The sequence below is a fragment of the Temnothorax longispinosus genome, chromosome 1 (assembly GCF_030848805.1).
Source record: "Temnothorax longispinosus isolate EJ_2023e chromosome 1, Tlon_JGU_v1, whole genome shotgun sequence".
Classification (NCBI taxonomy): Eukaryota; Metazoa; Arthropoda; class Insecta; order Hymenoptera; family Formicidae; genus Temnothorax; species Temnothorax longispinosus.
The window spans coordinates 1,063,792-1,089,878 of record NC_092358.1 but is presented as its reverse complement, the minus strand read 5'-3'; the positions used below and the strand labels follow the sequence as shown (position 1 = coordinate 1,089,878).

General features: G+C 35.3%; 3 protein-coding genes across 5 annotated transcripts; 2 read left to right on the top strand and 1 right to left on the bottom strand.

Annotated features, from left to right (window-relative positions):
- Positions 1 to 164: 164 nt before the first annotated feature.
- LOC139813185 (arylalkylamine N-acetyltransferase 1) lies at positions 165 to 17,465 on the top strand. 3 transcript variants are annotated; one of them, XM_071778561.1, is made up of 4 exons: positions 165 to 189; positions 14,160 to 14,427; positions 16,464 to 16,680; positions 16,782 to 17,465. In XM_071778561.1, exons 2-4 carry the CDS (start codon positions 14,193 to 14,195, stop codon positions 16,984 to 16,986), a joined length of 657 nt encoding a protein of 218 aa, XP_071634662.1. In that variant the 5' UTR covers positions 165 to 189; positions 14,160 to 14,192; the 3' UTR covers positions 16,987 to 17,465. The 3 variants fall into 3 exon arrangements, with proteins under 3 accessions (XP_071634662.1, XP_071634652.1, XP_071634644.1); XM_071778551.1 differs by lacking the exon at positions 165 to 189 and adding an exon at positions 5,440 to 5,603; XM_071778543.1 differs by lacking the exon at positions 165 to 189 and adding an exon at positions 12,147 to 12,395.
- A 271-nt stretch (positions 17,466 to 17,736) lies between these two features.
- On the bottom strand, positions 17,737 to 19,130 carry LOC139813205 (dnaJ homolog subfamily C member 4). Its single transcript, XM_071778583.1, has 4 exons — positions 18,916 to 19,130; positions 18,592 to 18,682; positions 18,278 to 18,435; positions 17,737 to 18,094 (listed from the first exon to the last, which is right to left on the bottom strand). Exons 1-4 carry the CDS (start codon positions 18,981 to 18,983, stop codon positions 17,779 to 17,781), a joined length of 633 nt encoding a protein of 210 aa, XP_071634684.1. The 5' UTR covers positions 18,984 to 19,130; the 3' UTR covers positions 17,737 to 17,778.
- A 181-nt stretch (positions 19,131 to 19,311) lies between these two features.
- Positions 19,312 to 23,175, top strand: LOC139813126 (maternal embryonic leucine zipper kinase). Its single transcript, XM_071778462.1, has 12 exons — positions 19,312 to 19,610; positions 19,759 to 19,909; positions 20,002 to 20,111; positions 20,191 to 20,344; positions 20,422 to 20,528; positions 20,593 to 20,760; positions 20,843 to 21,040; positions 21,108 to 21,324; positions 21,936 to 22,005; positions 22,078 to 22,228; positions 22,315 to 22,418; positions 22,490 to 23,175. The coding sequence occupies exons 1-12, from the start codon at positions 19,467 to 19,469 to the stop codon at positions 22,761 to 22,763; spliced, it is 1,848 nt and encodes a 615-aa protein (XP_071634563.1). The 5' UTR covers positions 19,312 to 19,466; the 3' UTR covers positions 22,764 to 23,175.
- The last annotated feature ends 2,912 nt before the right edge of the window (positions 23,176 to 26,087 follow it).

The following is a 26,087-nucleotide window of genomic DNA, read 5'->3' as shown; positions in this document are numbered from 1 at the left end:
TGGTGGGAAGATGATCGCCGGTCGTCATGGTAACCGCTGGCTGAGCCCGCTGAACGCGCCGATGTCACGAATCATCTCTCTCCGCCAGGACCGGCTTTATCGTGAGAAGCGGCCACGTTCAGGGCCAACTCAATTCGCTGAATCTGTGTACGCATCTACGGGTCTATTTGCTCTATTCGCATTTTATAGGTAATTTTACTCTTTCTCTTTCCAACGTCCAAATATATAGTATACCGTTTCGTTTCAAATACAAAAAATGCTACGTGGTAGAAGTAAAACAAATGAATCTACGTGCTCCGGTTTGTTAGCGAGGATACTTGTTCTTTACCGCAGGCTTCCTAGAACTCCCGCCGGTCCTGATCTCTCTTCAGTGCCGTGTCACGTTTGTTATAATTTTGGCCATTTATCGAAAATAGAACAGATCGATTGTAGATATGCGGATTCTGCTGCACGTTCATGTCTACAACCCAATCCTGCGACTACTTTTGTCTGAGAAAATTAATAAGCTACTTAGCTTGTTATCTTCAATTAAGTTTTGATTGCGCCAGATAATATAGCTAACTTTGCTTTAATTTTGTCTAGATTTCTCTTCGTTAAAAGAACGGAGAACAGTTGAGTTAACGTTTTTATTCAAGTGCAATGAGAGCAATGAGAACGAAAAAGGAGAAACAGTCTATACAACTTTTTGATGAGAAGCTTAATTAATTAAATTAAAAGTTAATTCTTATGGAAAGATCAGAGATTCGATGTTGCATCGTTGGCGTATCGCTTGATGCAACTGGACTTTAATTATATACGGTATTGCTCCGACCCGCTTGCTGGATAAAGCGCAGGCTTGTGAGATAGAACGATAGAAATAACAAGCGGCGAGATGTCGCTGTTGAATGTTAAAAAATGCCATTTATTGATGCTGCGTAAAATAGTCGGTGATGGCGTTACGAAATTAATTTTTGGAAAAATTATTTATTGTTCGTTTCTCTTACAATATTTTTTTTAACTATCCCTTGTCTACGCTATATTGATTGTAAATACGTACGCTGTGGACATTTGCTCAGCGGGTAAAAACTCGACAGTGCAATCAGCATCCGTGGATAACATTTAGATTACAGAAAGAACAATTATAAGTCACATCAGTCATGTACTGCCATCTTTCCTATATTTTCACATACCGGTAATAAATGTATTGTTCAGTATATTTTTTCGGTTGAATACTAAAATACAGAAGAATTAATTGGTGAGTCCTTCGAATGAAACGTCTTCTACACGAGCGACATGAATGTCACGTTGTACGATGTAAGAAAGTTGTATAAAAAGTCGCGAACTCTTTTCTCTTCTATGCTCCAAATAAATGATGTTGTTTTTCGCCTCTCTCACACACACACACTATCCTTCTTCAAATAATTTTAACTGTCATAACTCGATATAATCAGAGGAACGTGATCGAAAATAGATTTCGAGCTACTGCGGGTTGAAAGAACCGGTTGAAATCGCGGATTAAGAAAAGTCTACATGCGTTTCAAAGATGCAGGTAGATAATTTCGGGATGATCAGGGCGCGAGTTTATCGGAGAAATACAACAGCCGTAGTTATATCACGAAAGATATAATTAAATCTCGAATCTCGATCCAAGTTCGCTCTGTACGATAGAAAAAATATTTCAATGAGCTTTTAATAAATCTCCGCCCATTAAAGTGAACCAATCGTGCAGCTTTTATATGCTGCAAAAAAAGTGTCCCGTCATTACGAGTTGCATAAAGAAACAATTAAGGCACGTTGCATCTAACAAAGTTCGAAAGAACGCGCGATCTGATTTCCATCCTTGGCGAGAAGCGATGGTTATAGATAAGCGCATGTTTCAGGGTCCGAAGTGGGATGAGAGGGGGATGGAAAACAACATTATTATATGTATATTTATCTGGAGCACAGAGTTCGTGATTTTTTAATACAACTTTCTCTTACGTCATATACAATATGTTCACGTCAATGTGTTCTCGTGTAGAACACGTTTTATTCAGTAAAATTTCGAATAGCACACGCAATTATCTGTTGAAATGATTCCGTCTCACCCTAATCCCGTCTCAAATGTCGGATTAGATGCCGCGAATCCTGCATTCTTTTATAAATTAGCCCACGTCGCGACCTTCGCGAGTGATCTGTCATCCGTCTTTATCGTAACACGTGTCGAAGGAAAATCGAACACCACCACGTGTAAAACGTCGATTTCGACGTCATGCTTGTGGCAAGCTAGTGTGCGTGTGGGCGGACTGCGTGCGGATAGAAAGAACAAATGGAGGGATTGTAGTCAACCTTGGCATCGCACCTCTCGTAACGTAAATCTCTTTGTCACTACTGGACATTTTAATAAAAATGACATGAAATATAAGAATGTGCTCTCCATAAAAACTAATTAATCCCATTCTCCACATCCATGCGGCTTTTTCCCATTCATTCTTCGTATCAAAATCAATATATGGCTTTGACTAAATTATATGTTAGTAGAGTGGAACTGATTTTTGTCGCATTCGATCGAGTGAAAAAAAATTGGACAGGATGCAATGTGCAAAATTGAGTGAAATTTAATTTCATAAAGAATATAAGATATATTCGTGATTTATTTGTCTCCCTGGTGTATTAATCAGTCGTTAATGCAACTTCCGACACGTAATCTCATATCGGAAATAAAGTTCGTATTAAAAAGTGTTTGAGCTTAACCCTTAAATGCCACCCGGGGTCCAGCGGACCCCAGACCCTTTACAATGATATATTTTCAAATGTTCCCCCCAAAAATGGAGCTCATGCTCCCATTGATGATAGTTGAGTGCGTGACCTACCCGGTTGTACACTTAGCAGTACTCAGTTTACTTAATTTTTTATACTATGTTGAAATTGAAATTTTAACAATATAAGCATTTTATTCTTTTTTCTAAGCCTTGAACAACATTAAAAATAATTTTCATAACTAAATGTCAAAAAATCAATGAGTAAGGAGACATTTTTCATGCTGGGGTCTTTTAGACCCCATGTGTCATTTACGAGATTCTTGAGAAGTGTGGGGTTTTTATTTAAGGGTTAAGATATGCATATCAGAAAGTTGTAACATTAAGATACGCAGAAATGTTAGAAAATCTATAATTCATAACACGTGCTACAAACATTACTTTGTGTTTAAAACACAATCTTGTGAATTATAATTTATAATCTAACGGCAGACGCCTTTTTTAACGGTTATAATCACCGAGAAGTGAATGATCAAAAGCGAGTTGAAAATGGAGCGAATAAAAATAAAAGAAACATATGCGTTACACATAACGTTGATAATATTTTAAGATCCAATATACCGACATACAGCAATATTTTTCAATTGATTTCCGGAGGCGACATAACCATCTACAAATAAGATGATAATTAATTCTAATTAAATAGGCTCAATAATTTTTAATCATCATAAATGTATGAATGATTTTACCCTCGAACGAAAAGAAACTAGAAACTTGTTGCGAGTGCCCGAGGTTGGAAAAAAAATGCTGATTTAACATCAAATGTAATAATCGCCTGTCACATATATGACGTTATGCAGGTGATTATTACCGTTTGTCTGTCGTACTAATTATGAACAGAGAGCTGAAAAATTGAGCGGTAAATATGCATGGTATCTTTATACGTGAAAAATTGAAAGACGTAAACGCAAAATGACATATCTTAGATCGTATAAATTCCCTAAGTAATTTATTGACATTACAAGGCGGCAATAATATTGGCGGCCTACAAGATACTTAATCACACTCTATAATTATTCTACGCTATTGCATTCACATATATAATTTTTTTGCGTATCTACATTGCATTGCCTCTTGCATAAATATCAATATCTTTTTAAATTAATAGAGGAATATTTGTCATGTACATTTCATATAAACGTTAATTTAGTTTGCAATTGATACATGATGGATTTGTGTATAATTATTTTAACGTTTGTATTATGCATATTTGTATATTTGTAATATGTTCATTACTTATAATTTTATCATTACCATTACCATTATTACCATTAACCATTGATAATTACCATTATAATTGTGACTATAATTGTGTTAGTTTAAAAAATTTAATCGAATGATGTAACTACGGATGATTTTCTAAATTATAGTTTGAAAATGCATACACGTGTAATGTAGCATTAAAAGGAAGTATAATTTTCAACAATCATGAACAGACTGCGCTTTTATATCGCTAAAACAAAAGAAATCGTATGTTACAGCGGTTCAAGTAATATGGCTAACGTAATAAAGCAACCGAGTGAGTCACATCGCAAATCTTGTGTACCTACTCGCCCGTTATCTGTTATGCAAAACAATAATAAATGCAACGTATCGATGGACGCGCGTTTCTTTGCGCTCGTAACGTGTATTTTCAATCGCAAGAATTGTTCTACTGTCTTCTTTGGCGAGACATGCACACACAAAAATATATATAATGCCAATAAAATAAATAAATAATTAATTAATGTAGTTGGAAACAGTGTATAATTATTTACATAAAAAAAACGAAAGAGAAAAATTAGCAGCAGGAAGGCGTTCCTGAATAGATTACTTTGTCATTATCGCATATCGATGAAAATGCACGAGATAAGATCGTCGCGGGAAAACCACAAATAGAATATCCGATAATATTCAGTAACGTGTAGCAAGGACTCGGACATTTTTCAGATTTTTTTCTTTCACAATTCAGGGATAAATCTCGATGGAATCGTTATTTATATACGCAATACGTGGATTTGCGCCGCGCAGCAATCGTCGGTGACATCCGTGATGGAAAGTAAATCGTGTAATAATGTCAATTTGCACAACAAACACGAGCAATGTTCTTTTAATTGCATTACGATTAAATGGCTCTTTGCTCGCGACGAAAGCATTACTAATCGCGAGATCTCTCGGCAATAATTTTATTTAATGATTCTGTTTAAGTCGTGCGCTCGAAAGTAGATTGCGCAACTAATCGCACATGTCTATCAGAATTGTGCTGTTGTAAATTGTAATTATGCAAAACAAGTAACTATTAGTTAAACGACAGTTTTATCGATTGATGCAAGATAACGTGCGTCGATTAAACGCATTTATTTTTGTCGTGAATTTTTCAGTTGAGAAATTTGTTTCTGAATATTCGCGCAAAGAATATTTTACACTGATAAAAATTCGATGTAAAATCGTAAATTTCGATAAACAAAAGAATAGAATGTTTATAAGATTTTATGGAATACTCGCGAACGGTTATTGCATCAAATGATACACAATGAGCTCGTTAATGCACGTATCCTCGTGTATAGTCTGACAGTTCGTCCCAAGTGTATCAATAGAACCCCATTACTGATAGCCACGGATCTCGCTCCCTAATCAAATTTAATGGAAAAATAGACCAGGGGAGTCTCGCTCGAACATATTGTGTATGTCGTCGGATAGTAACGACCCCTAATCCATGCACGATCATCCTTCTCACATCGTCAGTCTATAGTTGGATACAACGCGTTAAGGGGACAAAGCACGTCGTACGTATCTTCCGGTGAATTCACGAGAAACCGACGGACATCCGGTCTTTTTGGGAAACAAGTAAGCAGTAAAAAAAAATAGAGTAAGGATAGAAGTTTTCATCGAGAGTATGCGTTGCGACGTTCCGATTTATTTCGAGTGTCTTGTCGGGCGCTCGTCCGCTCGATCGCTCGCTCGCAGTTCCTTACCTTCTTCATACCGCGTTTCGATGCATAATTAAGACTTCCGCTTCGTCGATTCTTAAGCGAATTATTGAAATAATTCGATCGTAAAACTTTATGTATTGAAACGTGAATACACATACGTTTAACAGACAAGTGTTCATATAAACTTCGTCAAAAATTTGTGCCTATTACTTGAGCAAATAAGTTGATGACCTTATCGGTATTTTATTGTAGTTGTTACCTTCAAAACAAATGGGTACAATTCTATCTAATAATAAATAAATAAATAATGATTGTAATACCTAAATACTTACAATTAGTAGTCTTTAGGTATTAGTCTTAGGTTTAGTTGTCTAATAATAAACATTTTCTTACTTGAATGTAAGCGACATTTATGTGACAATTTGAGTGATAATAAGATAGAAGTTATTAGATGAATTAGATGAGAAACTCCAATAGTCATTAATACAATTATAAATGTAATATTTTTTCACCAAATATAATAGTAATATAGAAATTAATATAATGACTACTATGCGCGTCGGTTTATTCCTTTTACAGATCAAATATTATTATAGCTTTAATATTATAAATATTTATCTCTGTATAGCAACACCGCTTACACCGCATATTCTAAATTTAGGTGACAAGAAATGCGTTGCTTATATACGTCCATGCCAATAATAACCTCTACCGAATACCTATGTGCTGCACGAAGCGTCAAGTCGAAACGAAATCACGAACTGAATGTATATTACGAAAATAGTTATTTTGAATTATTATAGAGTTAATTGTATTCTAAAAGCTAAAGCAGAAAAGTTAAAAAAAATTATTGTAAGTTTCTGATTTAACTTCTCATGAACTTTTCTTTATTTTTAAAGAAAGAATATCAACGTGCGATAAGATTAAACATTGTTATCAAATAAATCTCGACAATGATCCGAGTATTGTTGCTGGAGTATATTTGATTTGATGGTACGTCAGACTCAATCAGATTCAATTCCTACGCATTAACGATCAATTGAGCAGCATGTGCCACGCGATCGTGATACTATCAATATAATATAAGGGGTGGTCTATAATACTTATTATTTCTTGTCATCTACAACTCTGTAAGTAATATAACAGTGTAACAATATACATATATCCGAGTTATTTTTTCTTAAAAACTAAGGAGAGATTAATCCTATAGTAATCTGTTTTTCCGAGTATGAACAGTGGTTGCAAAGATAGTGCGCTATAAAATTTTTAATAGAGAAGAACGTATTCACAGAACTAAATTCAGAGAGTTCTTAAACGAAAGGCAGCTCGGTAAATCTGAGACACCAGATATTGTCGTATTGGTCACCGATCGACGAGTATGCAACGGGACATTTGCATACTCGTCATGTACAATGTTAATGCCTCATGGAACGATAGCGCTTTATCACACATTTAAACACGAGCTGTCAAGCAAACTGTAGCAATTGCATCGATAAAGATGACGACCATAATAGTTCTCAGTAATAACATTAGGTTGCGATGCATCATTAGAATCGTGCGCGACTGCCACTTCGCCGGCTTCGCTTGTGTATTTCTATTATAGTTCGATAAGTCGTTTTCGGCAAGTTGTTAGCTGGTGCACAAAACTATCGCGCGATAAGAGATCCCATCACTGACCAGGATCTCAGCATCCGCATCTGCGTATGCGCGCGTGTAATAGGATAGAGCGTTGCTCTAGAGAGTCTAGAATTCTAGAGCAACAGAAGCGGAACGGTGTTATCGCAGGTGCAGTCAAGTGGGTACCGCATATCTCGTTCTGGTGCAGATCGCGTGTGCAGATACGTGATAAATGCAGATAATGCGCTAATCGCGCTTCATTCGGACAAATTTTCGTCCGCGTCACGCGACTACTCATTGTCAGTCGGCTCGAAATTAGCCATCGAGCACGTATTAACTCTAGTGGCTTTTATAAAAGTTTCAAATAAATTGCTGTCGCGCGAGTCTCATTTCGATTATCTTCAATAAATGTGTTTATTACAAACATATACGATACGGTAAAAGTAATCTTGAACTTTCGGTGCAATAAAACCGTCTCAAGTATACTTTCGATTTTATACGCGTATTTTTCATATCGGTTGGTATTTAAAAAAATAGACGTAAGATAATATAATAAAATTTAAAAAATGTTACACATAGTATAATGAAAATGTGCGTCGTCTTTCGCATTAAATACTTAACGTGAACTTACTCAATAAATGAATTAACATAGTAAAGTAAATCGAATGTTTTTTGTCATTGCCTTCTTATGCGGCGTCAAACATAGATTTATTTTGATAGAATTATTGAGATAGAAATCAAGAACGCGATCGATAAAATAACAAAAATCGATTTTTTTCATTGGTTTTCCACGACCGACTAAACAGGAGCAATTGATTCATTTTGAAGACATGCACACAGACTTATCGCGACATATATTTGTTTCTTCCTCATTTACGCACGTTTACATTGTCGCGTCGGTCTATCTAGTAAACAGTTTAATTTCTGCAGCACGCATGCGATTCCATGTCAATATCAGCTCGCGAAATAATACTAACGAGGTTCCATAAACTTAAATGCCTTGGAAAACAGACTGTTATACTGTAGATTATACTATATCGACAATTGTATTAAGCCAGATTAAGTTTGATTTAACAATCTTATAACTAAAATGATATCACGAAATTAATATATCGATAGTCTCCATGAAATTTTATTTAATAATTCGATAACAAATGACGGTTTAAACGATCTCGCGAGTAAATTAAATTATTAGAGTAATTTATTCGTTATACGATCTTCCAGTTTTAAAGTGATCGTGCATCAAGCTTCACAAACGATCATATTACATAGCCACGTCGCGCGTCGCGAGGACAACTTGTCTGTCGACACATTTAATATAATACGACTTTAATTTTAACATACACAACTTGAGTTTCGGTTTATCGAAAAAAGAAAAATCCAGTATATTAGGAATAATATTACATTCTCCAAATACCTGAATTTTTTGGTAATAATTTGGATTTGTCATCTTTCTTCGAATTGCATGAATTAATAAGAACCAATAGTCGGGTGACCAATTCCTCGTAAAGAGGAATTGATTTCCCGCAATAACAGGACAGACAGGACAAGATTCTACATTGGTATATGATTCAATTTTCCCCTACTATACGAGGATATACACACTTTTATTTTTATTATGAGTAAAAGGAATTGTACTATTAAAAGTGCGTCAGAAAGTGCTCCCCGCCGAAGAGTTGTGCATAATGAACAATGTATATATGCATTTCTTTCCTTCCTATCTAAAAAAAGGCATGTTAAATCGATACTCGTATTCGATACGCACTATCGGGGAACGCACTGTTAGCGCTATTGCATCATTCTATCTTTATCGCTCATCAGGTGTAAAATAAGGATAGAATAAACAAATAGCGCTAATAGCACGCTCCCCGAATAAGGTCTCCGACAGGTTGCTAAAACTGTTCCAACGAAACATATATGGTTACGATCGTAGTGAGACGGGCTGCGACATGACGAAATTGTTTCTCATTAAGGTGATCCTAAAGCCGTGATCCTAACCGGTTTTTTTTCAGTTTTTTTCTTAGCACTAATCTTTTAATTGGCTTTATAGAAATGCAAAATTCTTGTCTAGAATTAAAGTACGCATCAAAATCTAGGTCATGGTGGTCGAATTTATATGTGGTGGTCGTCACGTATAACAAAAAATATTAATTTTTTTTCGTTTTCGATATAAATTCGACCACCATGACCTAGATTTTGATGCGTACTTTAATTCTAGACAAGAATTTTGCATTTCTATAAAACCAATTAAAAGATTAGTGCTAAGAAAAAAACTGAAAAAAACCGGCTAGGATCACCTTAAGTGCTGAAATACTCCAATAAATCGCCTTTACAAATGCACATCGAGTCGACCTCGACATCGTAAAGTCGACATTACCAATTATTAGTTGCTGTTCAATTAAAGTCAAAATAGATTATTCCTATTCCAGAAACTTACGGTTATTTTTATTGATTTGATTTAATCGATAACTCGAAAATGAAGCGTGATGATTTCCATGACTGATTCTTTATTACATTATTTTTCGTTTTTATTTATTGGCTCTAACAATATTTTTATCATTTAATATTTTTTCTCAATTGCAACAAACATCTTTTAGCAAATATTGTCAATTTTTGTATATGTTACCCATTTAGCTTCTTTTTTCTTAATTTTATAATTAATCCAATAATCTATTACGAGTGTACAGATGTCCCGTATACATGATAAAACAAAACAGTAGGATATTTGATACATGGACAAACATCTGATATCGATACCTGGCGATTGAGCTCCGTGCCAGTCTAACACCTGCAGGCACGCTAAAAGATATACGATGTTCAAAAATGAATGCTATTCGCAAATACATAGAAATAAAAATGCAATGGTTTATTAGTCCGCTCGCTAATGACTGTTCGAGACAATAAAAATTTGAATCGGTTCACTAACAACAGATGTAAGGCGGTTGAATCATACAATTCACCCTGTGTTTCAAGGACAGTTTCTTTCTATTAAATCTTTCTATCAAGTCTTCTAAAGGCTTCCGTTGAGCAATTCTTCGTACAACAAAACCTTACCATTCACCGTTCTGTCCCCTCTTTCCATCGAATGCGGAAACTAGCATAACATGTTCATTCAGGATTCGCTACCGCATCTGATTTGAAAGGCTGCAAGGAATGCTTGGGAGACCATTTTATTGAGGCCATTATTTCATTGTCGATCGTTTATCGATTGTGTAGCTTATCGAGTGTCGCGATCAAAGGACGCACGATACGCGAACATACGGCCATGAAGATGCTTTGTAATTCTCGCTGCAGCTCCACGCGATTTAAATCACTGAGTCGCTGAGCGGTATCAGCTTGCTAAAAGTTTATCGTTTGCAACGAAAACGAACAGTATGTTTAATCCGTCAGCAATCGTAATAGAAGCCAATAAACAGCGTTCTATCGGTTTTTGTCATTGTAGAAAAATCGATTTCGTAGACTTGAAAAAATCTATGATGGCGAGTAACCGGATATTTAGATTGTGTTTTTATACTCGTATACTCGTTGGGCTCAATCAGGTAATAATAAGGCGAAGTCTCTCAGTTATATATGTTTAAGACAAGGATAGCCTCGAACTATACGGTCTTTACTATGACGGTCTTCAAAGGTACCATGTCCGATTCTAGATATGCATGGTTACGACTATCAGTGACCTTCGAGCTGATAGATCGATAGGAGTCGTTATCTTTGGCATGTTCCATTCTCCACACAATAGCACAATTGCTCGTATAAGGGCGTAAACAATCTCAGCATACGATATAAGATAAAAATGTGCAGACAAGGCATATATTTAGGGGAAACAATTTCAATATCCGCGGTATACGGTGTAAATTATAATAAACACATTACGATATACAACATAACAATAATAGCATTCGATTATTATAATTTAAAGTTTTAAATTGCGTAATAAAGTCTAATTTATAGACTCTAATTTAAATATTTTCTATTTGTTCGTTAAACATGAGGACGTACTATTTTCCAACAAAAATTGGCAAGTCGAGCATTAGTTGAATCTATTTACCATCATACAAATGCAAAATAAATATTAATTCTAATTTAATTGCTTTTCGATGTTTTTGCTAATATCTTACGCGAATCGACAATTAAGTACGTTCTAGTGTTAAAATTAGACAGCTGTATAATCGATAAGCACGCATATTATCTCTTGCATTATGTAACAATGTGTCACGACAAACGGCAGCGTCAAATAGAAATTATTTTCTAATTTTATATGCAACACGTGTGCACATTTTTATGTTGTACATTTTGCAAGTATTTAATAGCAAATCGTCAGAATTTTATTTATGTATACAATATAGAATTATACGCTGGACTGGTGAAAACATGAAATTCTGTTATTATTCCAAGCTATAAAGTGATCTTGACATTAAACTTTATGCGCATTTTTCTCTCTGGAGATACAAATACAAATTGTTATAGGGCATTGCACAGATTTGCAATTTTTATATTATTATAGAAAAAGATCAAACCACGCGTTTGCCTCGATTCCTCGACTTTTCGTCTAATTGTAAGCTTATATTCTTGCTTCTCCTCTGGCAATGCAACGCTCCTCACTGGAGTAAAAAATAAGATCCAGTTTATCATAATAAATCACTGCAATATTATACAAAGCTGCAACATAATTACGCGATGATTGCAGGTCGATCCAAGGCTGATTAGATATCCTTTGATATTAAAAAACGGGGGCGTCGCCTAAGTATCCTAAACTATATCTATCTGTCCCTGAACCTGCAAGAATGCCTGTTGCTCCTACAGAGCGTATATAAGACTGACAGCGTTCTATTGCAATGCACAGTGTTAGATTACCACCTCGTCGACAACAACTGAGCATCGCGTTGTTAGCGCTTGGAGAACTTGCTTCCACAGTTGTTCTCTGCAATTCGTGTATTGAAACTCTCAAGACACAAGTGCGGTATTTAGCTCACGGATCTTATCGTTCGTCATGGAGAACATACGCGCAACAAATCAGCTTGATGCGATTCGCATCGACAGCGACAAGACTACCAATTTTGCGAAAGATGCACCGAGGATTACGAAATACTCGGTAAGAAGTTAAATTGAACGAGACGATAATTAAAATAATAATCCGCGTGTATTGTTACACTTTAAAAACCGATTTAATATGTTTTGTGAATTTGGCGTAATATGTCGAAGTGCTTCACTTCAGATTCGAGAGAAATATAATTTCTGAGGGCTCTGCTTTTAAAACCGCAAACACGGAAGATTGCATCTCTCGAGTCCAATTGGACAGATAGATAAACAATTATTATTATATTTTGTAAGAACGCGATAGCCCAACAGCATTATTTCTGCTTGTGGTTCTTACTTTTTAGTTTTTTTTTTATTATTTATGTTACATATTACGTATTCGCGACGTTTTCTCTCTGGAATATATCACTATTTTATTTCACGTAACAAACATGAAGATTGTTTTCGCACGTATTACTGATCGCGTTGAAATGTTTGATCGTATCAAAATTATATCGTTTCTTTTGACCCGTTAATTTGTCATCGAATATGACACTTTCGTCGAAGTAAATGATACTTCTCCAAGGGATAGAGTCACTCTTTGTCTTGCACGGTGATGATGTACGCGTAAACGTGCGATGATCTAATCATTTTCTCACGGTAATTGTAGGACAGACATTATTATGCAGATTATTAATTACGCTGAAAGAAACTGTGTGTAAGATCTTTTAATGTAAGTAACGACGCGCTCCCTTTGACATGACGTAACTCGAATGATGACAGCGCGCGTCTTCACATCGCATCCTTCTGCAAACGTAATGACATAATGTTCAGATGCTGGCTCCCTTAATTGCGACAAATATTGTTAGCATATGAAGCAAACAATTATTTTATAATTTAGCAAATTATTATTAAATAACTTATCAGAGGAAGGACATTTCAAATTGCATGCGCGAACAATAACGGTGTAACATTCAAGGCAAAAGAGTTTTGCATTCAACAAGGTTTCCTCGCGTTCTAAATTACGCGTCATGACATCGCGACATAACATCAAAGTTACCGTCTCAAAAGATGCCCGTTCAATATGCAAAAACTGATTCAATATTTTTGATGGAAAATATCTAAACGTCCTACTTTTTTTTTTTTTTTTCCCAAGAGAATTTTTAGTCTCACGTTATTTTGTATCTCTATGCCATTTGCGAAGCTGTCGTGTCAAAACGCATATCGCATCCGCACGCAGGCGGAGTCTTATCAACTCTTACAAATCACTGTCTAGAAGTAGATCAATGACAAATTAGCGTTGGGCGACGTTGACCGCGCAATGACCGATCGCGATAAAATGCGTTTGATAAACGAGAATGTTTCACGCGCGTCAACGTGACGTGCGGTGCGTGTAATAAAGCTGGCGCATCATTTCCCTGTGTATGAAAGTCTCCTCTGAACCCTCGATTCGAGGATCATGTCGCAGCGTTCCGCGCAAATTACGCTGAATTTACATTTCCTATTGTTGGAATTGCGTGATGCACGTCTCGTGTTCCGATTAACTATGACCATCTCAAGGTACGGTTAGCTCTGATCAAAATATGCGTCAATCATCAAATAGTAGCGTTCGATATAAAAAAAAAATGTATCAGATATCTCGTCAAATTTCTCCCGTATCGACACTATATTGTAAAATATTGACTAACATTTTCAATTTCCTTTTATAATTTCTAAAGAAATAACATTAATGTCTATGAATATATAAAAATTGTATCGGAATATTACATTCTTCTCTTATAATAATGTCAAATAATTTTCGTAAAATCTCACACTCATTTTCGTAATGTTCTTATTTTAGTTGGCCGATTCGGCTGACGGATCGAACGGTGGTATGGATTATCATATCGAGATAATTAATAAGGATGACAAACTGAAAGTGCTGAAGTTCCTAAGGAGATTCTTCTTCAGAGATGAGCCGCTCAATCAGAGCATCCAATTGATTCCAGAGGGTGAAGACAGTACTTGCATGGAATTGGAGGATTACTGCAGCCACTCGTCGCTCGAAAATAATTTGAGTCTGATGGCAGTTTCCGCGAGTGGTGCAATTGTTGGAGTTCTGCTTAATGGTAAAGTTGTACTTGATGAAATTTTTTTATAGAGACGATGTTTTTTCCTCAAATCTTCGAAAATATATAGTTCGATTACGCCACACGTCACGTTTCCAGTGGATTTCATTTCTCGTGCATTTTACCGTTTTACGTCATCAGATCAATCGTCTCATTGTATCTTCCGAGCTATAGTTATCAAGCACATGTTCTCAGAATTTTTAAATTATTGCGCAAAAATGCTAAATATTTATTTTTATTTTGTTGATAATGTGAAAGTGATTGAAAATATTTTACAATTGTCTAACGTCTATTTGTCGTTTGTAATATTTTATTAAATATCGTTCTTGTTTCTTGTCGTGATTAGTTTGATCTTTCATATTTGCAGCCAAAGAAGCTATATTTGTTAATCACATCTGAATCGATGCTCCTTTGGATGAATATATCCATATCCATTAATATAAATATAAAAAATAAAGAAAGATACGAATATGTACATTTATCTTTAGTCTCTTAAAATACGTACGGTTGTACCGTTTCGCTTGAGCAGATGTAAAAATTACCAGTTAATTTGAAATGTATCTCAACCGTATTCAAATAAATGCACATGGAAAGAAAAGACCGAAGAAATACAACGGTATAATACCGTTTGACGTTACGTAAAATGCTACGGATCTCGAATAATACCGTGAGTTATTATCCGACACCGGTTTTGTGACTCGAAATAGATAATTACATCACGTCTCCTGCTGATAAATATGTATCTACATTAAAATGCACAAACAACACGACATTCGAAAATCGCATTTATAAATTATCGCATCGCGCGTGTGCGAATCGCTAACGGTGCTGCGAAGATGTTAATCAAAGACTTAAATGCAATTTAAAATCAACGATGTGGATAGATATAATAACGTAGATAATAGCTTAAGTCGTTAAGCAAAAATAGCAAGGCTGTTAAAAGTAAAAAAAGAAGATATCTTTTAAAACTTATAATAATCTTCAAAGTAATATTTTTAAATAAAAGAAACAAAGAGAAGAAAGGAAAACATTATATCTATAAAAAGATTCAAAAAGTACATTTACAAATAAAGAATTATTATCGATACACAGTAATAATAGGTTTATACGTCACAGTTTAACATTAAAGACAGATTAACTGGATCTACATAGTTATCACTCGTTTCGTCTTTTAATATATGCGGAATATTAATTTGTAAAGTTCATAAAAAAAGGAGATATCACGTAACATACTACTACAAGAATCAGGCAATATATTCCTTCATTAAAAACTGGAAATATAGCTATGCTGCATTTTACGTTTAGGTAGTGAGATTTTATATTCAGATATACTTTGAAATTTTTTCGTTGGATAATACGATTCATATTACATACAAATATTTAAGTAATATAGAACTGATTTTTTCACATCAAAAATATCAAAGCATTTTATAAAGGATATCTAAATTGTATGTCAAATGACGGGACAAATTAAATCAACCTGTATAGAAGTCTAGTATACTGAAGAATTTGTTAACACCTTTGTCATACGTTACATATTTTTACCATAGTTCCATACCATATCTTAATTTAATTCCTGGCTTATCATTTACTAATTTAATAATTAATAGTCGTTAACTGTCGTTAATTGATAATATATGCAAAATGTATCACAAGGCGTATAACTATATGTATATGTATGCACGTCGTGTTATATTATGCAAAAACGTATCTATTAAAATAATTTTTCGACTTTGCTCTCAATGAATATTGAAATGTAAGAATTGAGAAGAAACTGTTGTTCGAAATGATAAAAAAATCATCTATGATTGTATTGATTGTAAATAATGAGAAGAAGAAACTGTTAATTGATTTTGAACTTAATAATTGCGTATTAATATATATATATATATATAAACCAAAACTTATTAATAAATAATATTATTAAATAGTTTAACTTATTTATTATTAAACAGATTATTAAATATAATTTTTAATATAAATTAATCATGTAACTGTAGATAGACGTGGATTTACAGTTTTTTTACCTTTTACAGGTAAAATGGATCCTCCATCGAACGAAGAACCAGAATACATACAATCGTGTAAAAACGCGAAATTTAAAAAGATACTAAGATTATTGCACCATATAGACAAAGGTGTAAACATAAATGGACAATATCGGGATTTCAACGTTCTAGAGGTCAGAATAATTTCGGTGGATACAAATTGGAGAGGAAAAGGTGTCGGGAAAACGCTCATAGAAAAGTCGATGTAAATATTATCTATAAATCTATAATGTTTAGAGATCAAATTCGAACGAGAGATGCATTCAAGAGCGAGCGATATATTCTTGGCCTACTTATGAATTACAGGGAAATCGCAAAGGAGCAAGGATTTCATTATATCAGGGCAGACTGCACGTCCTTTTTTTCCGGTAAGTTATGCGCGCGACTTGGCTTCGACGCGATATACAATCTTAATTATAACGACTACGTGGATGAGGACGGGAAGCCAATCTTTTCACCCGCGTCACCTCACACGGCGGTTGTTGCATATATAAAGAAATTATCAACATAAAGTTTAAAGATGTGTGTGATATTGAAGAGAGAGTATGTCTGGAACGACCAAAAGTTTGATGTAAAGTACGAAAAAAAAAAAATAATAAGACACGTCACATATTAAAAATGTATACCGATATCTACATTGTAAAGAGAGAGCTAGTAGAAAATAAAGTATATTTTATAATTTACTGTACAATATATATGTGAAAATTGCATATCATCATATAAGTGTAACGCTAATCATTGTAAATACAATAACTATTTCGAAAAACGATTAGATATAATATAATAGCATAGATGTGTTTCTATGTCTACATGCGCAACAAATATATTATTGGTGTAAATGTAATACCACCGATATATATAGATATGTGTATATTATGTAAGTTGAAGTATAGAGAATGTTTAATTCATTTTTTTTGTATGTAGCATCAAAATATATTCATATCTAAAAAAAATATTGTAAAATATACATGAAATATTGTATTATAAAAATTATTTCCTTATCGTAACAGTTTTTCCCTTAATTGAGGCATTGGGTAAAAACATTCTGTACCTAGTTTTATAGGTTTAAGATGTTAAGAGATTATAATGTATCATGCTTTCAAATTTTCTTTATTATGAGTAAATAAACAAGGTCTTATAAAAAGAATCTAAAAAGTATAAATATAAAATCATCTCTGTATAAAAATCATACAATAATAGGATTTATCTTTAGTATAACAGGAAGGCAAAGGATAGAGAAAGAAGCAAAAAAACACTGATGTCTCTAATAACTGCTATTTTTTAATTTCTAATAAAATTTTTGCTAACATTCATTACCGTCTTTCGTCAGGTACTCGTTCAGATCCTCTGCGGAATTTATATTTTTTATAACAAACTGATTGGTTCTAGTGTGTGCCGAGTTTCGAATTTGTTGGTATTCGTTCTCTATTCGAGCATTTCGCAAAGTTACTATCTTTCTCACTTTAATAGTATAGAACATGAAAATAAGTTGTAGCAACCCCAACCCACAAAACACCAGGGCTATTAGGAGGCCAAAAAACGCATTTGGCTTTTGCTGAGACGGTGGCCACGGTCCTCCTGCCGTACGTACTTCATATTCCCATTGACTCCCATATTGTCTGCAACAATATGGGAGTTGCATTAATTGCATTAGATTTTTTGCTTCCACATGTACATGCAGTAGAAGGCACAAATCCGGGAATGCAAAAGCAAAAATCCTCAAGATACAACTTAATTTCACATTACACAATCATTAGCATTTTTTAAACAAATCAATATTCTAATGTATTATATTAACTTACGTGCTCTGTGAATGATATGTGTAGGATGGATTGTATCTACAGTATTTCAATTCAAAATCATATTGACGCCTTGCACTTTCCTTTCCCAGAATCGTATATGCCTCGTTCAACTTGACAAAATCAGCATGATCTTGTTTTCCACTAGTATCAGGATGCAGCTAGCAAAAACAAAATGTGCAATTTATACAATTGTAAAATATAGAATAGCGAAAGCAAAAAGTATGCCATTTACATTCATTTCATACTATCTGAAGTAAAATAAAGTTATAATAAATTCTCCAAATATAAAACAAATTATCTAGAGTGTTACATACTCGTTTTGACAACCTGATAAAAGCTTGTCTGATGTCTTTCTGTGACGCATCGGGTGAAACATTTAAAGTTTCATAATGATTCTGCTGGTACCTTTAAAAGGAACGTGCTACATGGCAGTAATTAAATTTGTTTCTTTTAGTAGAATGACATTACTTTCTGCACTCGGAACAAAATAATTAAATAAATATATATTCCCATCCCATATATTAGAGGATGGCAAAGGAAAGAAAAGGATTGTAAAAGAATACAAAAAGTGACTAGCTAAAAAAAAAATTATCGTTTGACAGCGATTATATTATAACGTGATGAGACAAGATACTAACCTCTGAGTCCCGTAACTTCTGGCCACGCAACAGATTTCCGGCTTGCACACTCGGAGGAATTGTGCCATTACAACAACGGTTCAACAAACACGATGTTTCTCAACAAAGCGATAAGTCATTTCGGGGACTCGAGACATTTTGTGGATCGACGGTCCGTCTGTCAGACCAGTCAGACGTCACTCGTCAGACTGTCGTCATTTTTCATGCAAAAAAATTACGAAAATAACATCGACATGCGTCGTCGTCGTCAAAGCGGTCAAAGTGATTTCCTTCCTACTCCGCGTTTGATAATCGGTAAATAATGTTGTAGGAGACCTACTTTATCAGTCGCTATCCTAAGACGCCGAACGCCGACGTTGGCCGACGTGGCACCACTGACACCACTGTAAACGGGACGGGGAAGGTGGGCGAGCTGGGCGAGCAAGGTCTTGATTGGCCGTCAAAAGTTGTTTACGTTAGGAAACCGCGGTTTGAAAGTTGATGCGGCGAGAGGCGAGACTGCGACACATCTCCGGCATTTACGACCCGTATTTCTCGTGCCGGGCCCGACGATGGTGCGATACGCTGCCCTGAAAGGACTGTACGACCTGGAGAAGACGATCGGTAGCGGTGGCTTCGCCAAAGTCAAACTCGCGACTCACGTCGCTACCGGCGAAAAGGTTGCCATCAAGATTATGGAGAAGACTGCGTTAGGTGTAAGTAAAATCTCAATTGTTTATGTCTTTTTAAGAAAAGGGGATTTTTCTTTGTAATTTTCTTTCACCTTCTTTCTTTCGACATTGCTTTCTCTCTCTCTATTCTATCTTGAACTATATATATTTACTGTACAATTATTTATTCTAGGAAGATTTACCAAGGGTGAAGGTCGAAGTGGAGGCACTTAAAACACTGCTGCATCAACACATCTGTAGGCTGTATCAAGTGATAGAGACGGACAGTCATTATTTCATGGTGATGGAATATTGTTCTGGTGGAGAACTGTTTGATCACATAGGTAAGCGTTACATACGACCGCGACGTAAAGAATCTTTTGTTATTTTCAACGGCTGTTAATATTAAAATGACATTGTTGTGTTTGTATTGCAGTTGAGAAAAACCGATTGTCGGAATCTGACTCGCGCAAATTTTTTTGCCAAATAGTGTCTGCTGTTGCATACATGCACAATTTGGGATATGCTCATAGAGATTTAAAGCCTGTAAATATATTTTCTGTCTTTTGTAATATATCTATATTATTTGAATAGAATTATTCTGTTATTCTTTTTTTTTTCACAGGAAAATGTTTTATTGGATAAAGATGAGAATTTAAAGTTAATTGACTTTGGGCTATGCGCAAAACCCAAAATGGGAATTCAGGCACATTTATATACCTCTTGCGGTTCTCCCACGTATGCTGCACCAGAGCTTATAATGGGAAAGAAATATCTAGGTAACTGAGCTTCACAAATGTTTTTGACACTTCATTGTAATGTAATATTTAATTAAAGATACAAAATTTCTTTGCAGGCTCAGAAGTTGATATCTGGAGTATGGGAGTTCTTCTTTACGCCTTATTGTGTGGCTTTTTGCCTTTCGATGACAATAATTTAGAGAACTTGTATAAAAAAATACTTGTAAGTTCTACAATCGCCATCTGCATATTATGACACAAACACATAAATTACAAATTTGTTCTAGACTGGCAAATATGAGGAACCGTATTGGTTGTCCAATGATAGTAAAACACTGATCAAGTCAATGTTACAAATCAATCCGATAAAGAGAATCACCATTCACGAATTATGTCGTCATCCATGGATTACAGGAAATTCTCGAAAGCCTATATCATTCATTCACAGAATAGAAGTAAGAATTTGGTGTACAGAAATTGATTTTATAGCTTTAAATGTTTTATGAAATTCCTTTTTTTTTTCATGAAAATGTTTAGTTTGAAAAAGATGACGAAGTATTGAGTACTATGTCTGCCATTTGCGGTCGGAATAGCACAGATATATGGAAGAAACTTGTGCAGAGTGATAGAACCGATTACAGAACGGCTACATATCTGTTGTTACTTGACAGAAAATTACGTGGACTTTCATTGAAATTAACATCTACGATGAGGTCTCATCTTAAGCAAGAAATGGTAAGTTAAATGTTTTTTCAATATGAGATTGATATATTTAATCGTATAAATTTTGTTCTCTCTATAGAATGGCACAAATGTTCCACAACGTGAAATAATGGCCAACAATTTTATAACCAAACTTGATCATTCTCCAAGAAGCAGAACAAACAACGAGCCATCTCCAACGATTGATGTCACTTATGATGTACTGCCTAAAAGAACTGAAAATAAATTTATAGAACCATATACGTCGACAAGAAAAAGATTACGAAGTAGAGACTGTGACGATGTATCACCGCCTGGTAAGCACTTTACTTTATCATCATTACAACATCCTAATCCTTTTTATCCTATTTATCGTTTTTTTACAAACAAAAACATTTTAAGTTTTATTGAATTATCATAATTTTATCTTCAGAAACTTTTCACGATGATAAATATATCAATCTCATATTTCTAGATATGTCGATTTTTTATGTTTTTGACGTTTTCGTACATTTTGCGTGCAATTGTTTAGGAAACGCGTTGTATCGCAGGTATCGTAGGTAGTTCCATAGTACATTTTCTAAAGTTTACTTCTAATTAGGAGATGCTAGCACCACCTAATTAGAAACTTTAATGAAAGTTTCCGACTGCGATAAATTACAGTAGTCGCGCGAAAAGCAGATAATTACCTCGAGAAGAGCAATGACTTGCTAACAAACGCAATTTGGACTTAAGAATTTCCGTGTACAAGAATTCTTCCCCAAAACTCCTTAGAAGATACACTATCTCCCAAGCACCACTACATTTGAAACCTTATCATTCAGAAGAGTATTAAACTTTTCAATAATCCTATCTGTATAGTTTGTTAATAATACATAAATAATATTGAAGTTATGCTTATGTAATTTGGCTTTTTATAATATTACAGTAGTTCCAACAAAGAGGCTGCTTGAAAACAGACCAGCTACTCCAACGCAATTCTCAACACCAGATTCCAAGTAAGCTTATGAGTAATATGAAAATAATATAACAAATACGATAAAGATGTTCAAAAATATAATATTTTTTAGAGTTCCTCAGACATCTACACCCGGTAGTGCAAGAAAAGTTATGATGGGGTTAGAGCGAGGGTTGAATCGAGTAAGATATGTTCTTACACCGAAAAGACGAGTGAAGAACGAAAACACCGATCCGGATGAACCAAATGTATTGTCGGGGAAGGTATGTCTCACATTTAAATTATGAAAATATTATTGAAAGAAGTTTTCATCTCGCAAACCGTGGTAAATTGTATTTTGTTATCAAAGGGTCTTTCTAACGTATCTGCAACATGCAGCGGTTGCCCAAAACATGTCCTCTCGAAATTACGAAGAGCACTTCGGCAAAAGGGTATAATGTGCCGTCAAAAAGGGTAACTATAATTTTATCTTGAACACTGTATTCCCTATATTGTTTTATTATCGAAAACATATATCGTCGTAGATTCATTTTGCAAGGAGAAACTGAAGAATCCTTTCCGGAAGGTAAAAAAGATTCGGCGAAATCGATTTCTTCGCAGAATTCCTGTTCTTTCGAATTGGAAGTCTGCCTCTTAGAGATCGATCCGAACGGTAAACGATTAGTCGGCATTCGTCGGAAAAGATTAAAGGGTGATGCATGGGTTTACAAACGCGTCTGTGAGGAAATTCTTGCTCTCACTGCAGAAGATATTTCCACAGATTCAGAGGTTGCTTCTGAATCTAAGTGTCCTATTTGAGAAAAATGACTTTTATAATTATATATTTCTACGAAGTAGATTTCTCTATAGACGCTCTAACAATCTAATTATATGAGAAACGGACCTCTTAATAGTTATATAATGATATTAACGATAAGATTGATGTTTTATAATAAAAAGATCGACGTTATGTGCAACAGATAGTGTAAGACTTAAAAGTATGCAATTTCTAAAATATATTCAAATGTTTAATTTAATCATCAGAAAGAGATTATGTTGCTTATAATGTACATTTATTTTCGTTAAAGGGATAAAACTATGACTAAGTGTAACAAGATCTGTAAAGATCTATAAATATATTTTTTGAGGTACGGGTAATGTAAGTGAAATTATAATGTAATAGTATTTACGTGAGATATGTCACTTTAATAAATTTATTATCGCTCCTATATATCTTTTTATTATGTATCTATATCCGAAATAAAAACGAAATATATCCATTAAAATAAGATTGTAACGAAAAATACATCATATCTCGACAAATTTTGATATCAAGGAGAAATAAATTATCGTTTTTTTTTATTTTTTATTTTTTTTTTATTTTTTCCACCTTTCATGTAACATCGGTATTGATCTGAAGAATGTTCCGACCAACGCGATCGACTGTTCTATGGACAGCACAAAGAAATTTCCTGTGCGAGCACTTTGAGTGCTCCTTGCTTGCCCCTTTCTGTCCAGAATATGTAAAGCTCAATTTCGCGTTTATACCGCAGATATAAAGTATCGCGGCCCGTTTGAACCGGTCCGCAAGGCTCCGCCACCGACCGGTATAGAACTATAGCCGGTATAGACAGGCGAAGATATAAAATCACCACAAATCGATCAGCATAAAGTGGTGCCGCGCGTTTACTTCACTTTCGCTTTATGGGAAGACGAAACCGACCTTTTATCTTTGCCCGCTCAATAATCGCCGGCACTGCCCCGCGCGTAGCTACGTAGACAGGTATATCCCTCTCGCGCGCGCAGACCCAGTCCGATCGGCCGCTGTTTTTTTCCCCGTACCGATTCGGTACCGGTGCGCGAGACAAAGCCAGGCTGCTGCGGCTTACCTTACAATTGCCGTACTTGCAGCGCGTACACTAAAAAAAAAAAAATTGAAAAATGTGCAGATTGCCCGCAGAGTTGTAATATGACCATGTGAGGTATCAGCGTCCACTTTTGGCAATTTTTCTACGGAAACTGAAATAGAACATTGAAAAAAGAATGTTAAGACGAAGAAAGTACGGCAATTGTATTGAAGAAAAAATATCTACGCAAGAAGAATAAGAAAATGTTACCTATATCAAGCACGTATTATCACATTACGGATTAGGGGATTGAGATTGGCTATTAAAATTTAATTAATCAGAATAAAGAAAACTAAGGCTGCGCTCCGATATTTGTCGCCAGTAGTGAAAATCTATTATAGTTTACGTAAAATCTATAGCGTACGTAACGTAAACTATAGATTTTCACAATGAATGCCGGGACGCAGCCGGCATTAAACTGTAGTTTAATGAACTTTGCTTTGATTGGTCAAATTTGAATCCAAGCTCAATCTTTCCGTACTCCGTACTCCGTCTCCGTAGTCTGATGTCGGGCAGGTCGGGGTCGGTCGGGCTTCGCACGGTACCTGTATCGCAAGGAGTAATGTCAAACTTCGACTCGATAAGCTGGTAATTAATATTCTAAAACAAGTTACCTTATAAAATTAATCTTTAAGAATTAATAAACAAAACACGAGAGGGATTTCCTGCCTCGTGATATAAGTTTCTAACCTGACCAGGTATAAATTGCAATTAACAGTATCACCCGTGCGTGAGCGCACTCATGTGCATGTTGCGATCTTCGATTCATCGTTACTTTTAAGCCGAAAGAACCGAAGCAAAATACAAAAATACATAGGTATCTAATTTATTTGCACATGTATCGCTTATAAAATAATTCTAGGTCATATTTATGTCCGACTTCTGTAATGTACATATGCGTTACGTGCATTTACATTGATTATATTTTACGCCACGATTCAATGCCGAGTTACTTTAAGTATAACTAATTACAAATAGCATTCCATTTTTGGAGATTTTTTATATATCTCACTTTTGCAATCACAATCAGTTCAATTTCGTCTTGATAAATAGCACTTTCGTAAGAGAGATACATCGTGTAGGAGAATACGTTAAATCTTGATATGATTTGAACGATTGTTGAATGGCTGCAACGCGTGAGACATATTTATTAAGGTATAAATTAATTGCGATTCATTTATTTAACGTCGAATGAATTTTGCAGCGCTCGATACGGCTACCGAGGACGGAGAGGACGTATACGTTATTGCCCATGTGCTGCCTTGCTCGTATCTTCTCGCCATCGTATCGGCCACTCGACACCGGTTCGTACCAATTACCGTCTAGCCGGCAGCTAATTAAGGATTGGGGCAATGAGGCCCGGCGATACAGTTTCCGCGATAATGATTATCCGCGACGGTAATTGAGCGAGCGGCTATGAACGCCGCAGGGGCAGCGTATGAGGAAAGAGGGAAAATGCGAGGCGTGTGAGAAAAAGAAATAAACGTCGTCACAGCGGACTGAACGACTGAAGGCACGTAAGAGTTTCTGGTTTTTTTACGCTTTACATTCTCTTTTCTCGTAATTTTAAATTTATTCTTTATAAAATCGCTATATTTAATTGTAAAATCACAATGTCACGATTTCCTCTACATTTATGGAAATATCCTTTCGTTCTTGCTAGACTATTAGATCTCTGACGATTTTTATTTGTACATTAGGAAAGTTCCATGGGCAAGAAAGAGAGAAACATGCTCCTCGCCGATGAAGACGGTAAAAACGGTAGCGGCGTGGATTTTGCGAGCCGAGAAAGATGGAAGTCCTTATACCAGCTGAACTGCTTCGAGTCAGGCGAGCTCGCGAGCAAGACGCATTACTGAAAGGTAAGTGTAAGCATATGTATAATACAAAGCCACGCATACGAAGAAGAAGAAGTAAGGGTGGCACGCGCGGCCCGCTTCTATCGCTTCCGGGCATCAGCGTGCTCGCGAGCCGCGGCTAATTGCTCTTTAATGCAAGCGAGCGTGCGGGCGCGTTGCTTTTCTTGGGCATACGTCGAAGAAAAGCCAGCCTCGATAACATAGTTAACGACGAAAATGCCACATTAACGATAATTCCGTGTTTGGTATTAGGAAATGGCTTTTTGCAAGGCAGAATCACGCGACTTTAAGGAAATTTCGCGAAATCTTATTTAAAAAAACAAAAACTTTAAAGAATTGATTTAAATTGGACTCATCTCATGTCTTTTTTCGCCTCT

Coding starts and splice junctions, on each gene's coding strand:
- LOC139813205 (XM_071778583.1), bottom strand. CDS start 18,983: ATGGCACAATTCCTCCGAGTGTGCAAGCCGGAAATCTGTTGCGTGGCC. Junction 18,683..18,915: donor AGAAGTTACGGGACTCAGAG/GTTAGTATCTTG, acceptor TTCCTTTTAAAG/GTACCAGCAGAATCATTATG. Junction 18,436..18,591: donor TTATCAGGTTGTCAAAACGA/GTATGTAACACT, acceptor TGTTTTTGCTAG/CTGCATCCTGATACTAGTGG.
- LOC139813185 (XM_071778543.1), top strand. CDS start 12,294: ATGGAGAACATACGCGCAACAAATCAGCTTGATGCGATTCGCATCGAC. Junction 12,396..14,159: donor CGAGGATTACGAAATACTCG/GTAAGAAGTTAA, acceptor TTCTTATTTTAG/TTGGCCGATTCGGCTGACGG. Junction 14,428..16,463: donor TGTTGGAGTTCTGCTTAATG/GTAAAGTTGTAC, acceptor TACCTTTTACAG/GTAAAATGGATCCTCCATCG.
- LOC139813126 (XM_071778462.1), top strand. CDS start 19,467: ATGGTGCGATACGCTGCCCTGAAAGGACTGTACGACCTGGAGAAGACG. Junction 20,761..20,842: donor CATTCATTCACAGAATAGAA/GTAAGAATTTGG, acceptor GAAAATGTTTAG/TTTGAAAAAGATGACGAAGT. Junction 21,325..21,935: donor TGACGATGTATCACCGCCTG/GTAAGCACTTTA, acceptor ATAATATTACAG/TAGTTCCAACAAAGAGGCTG.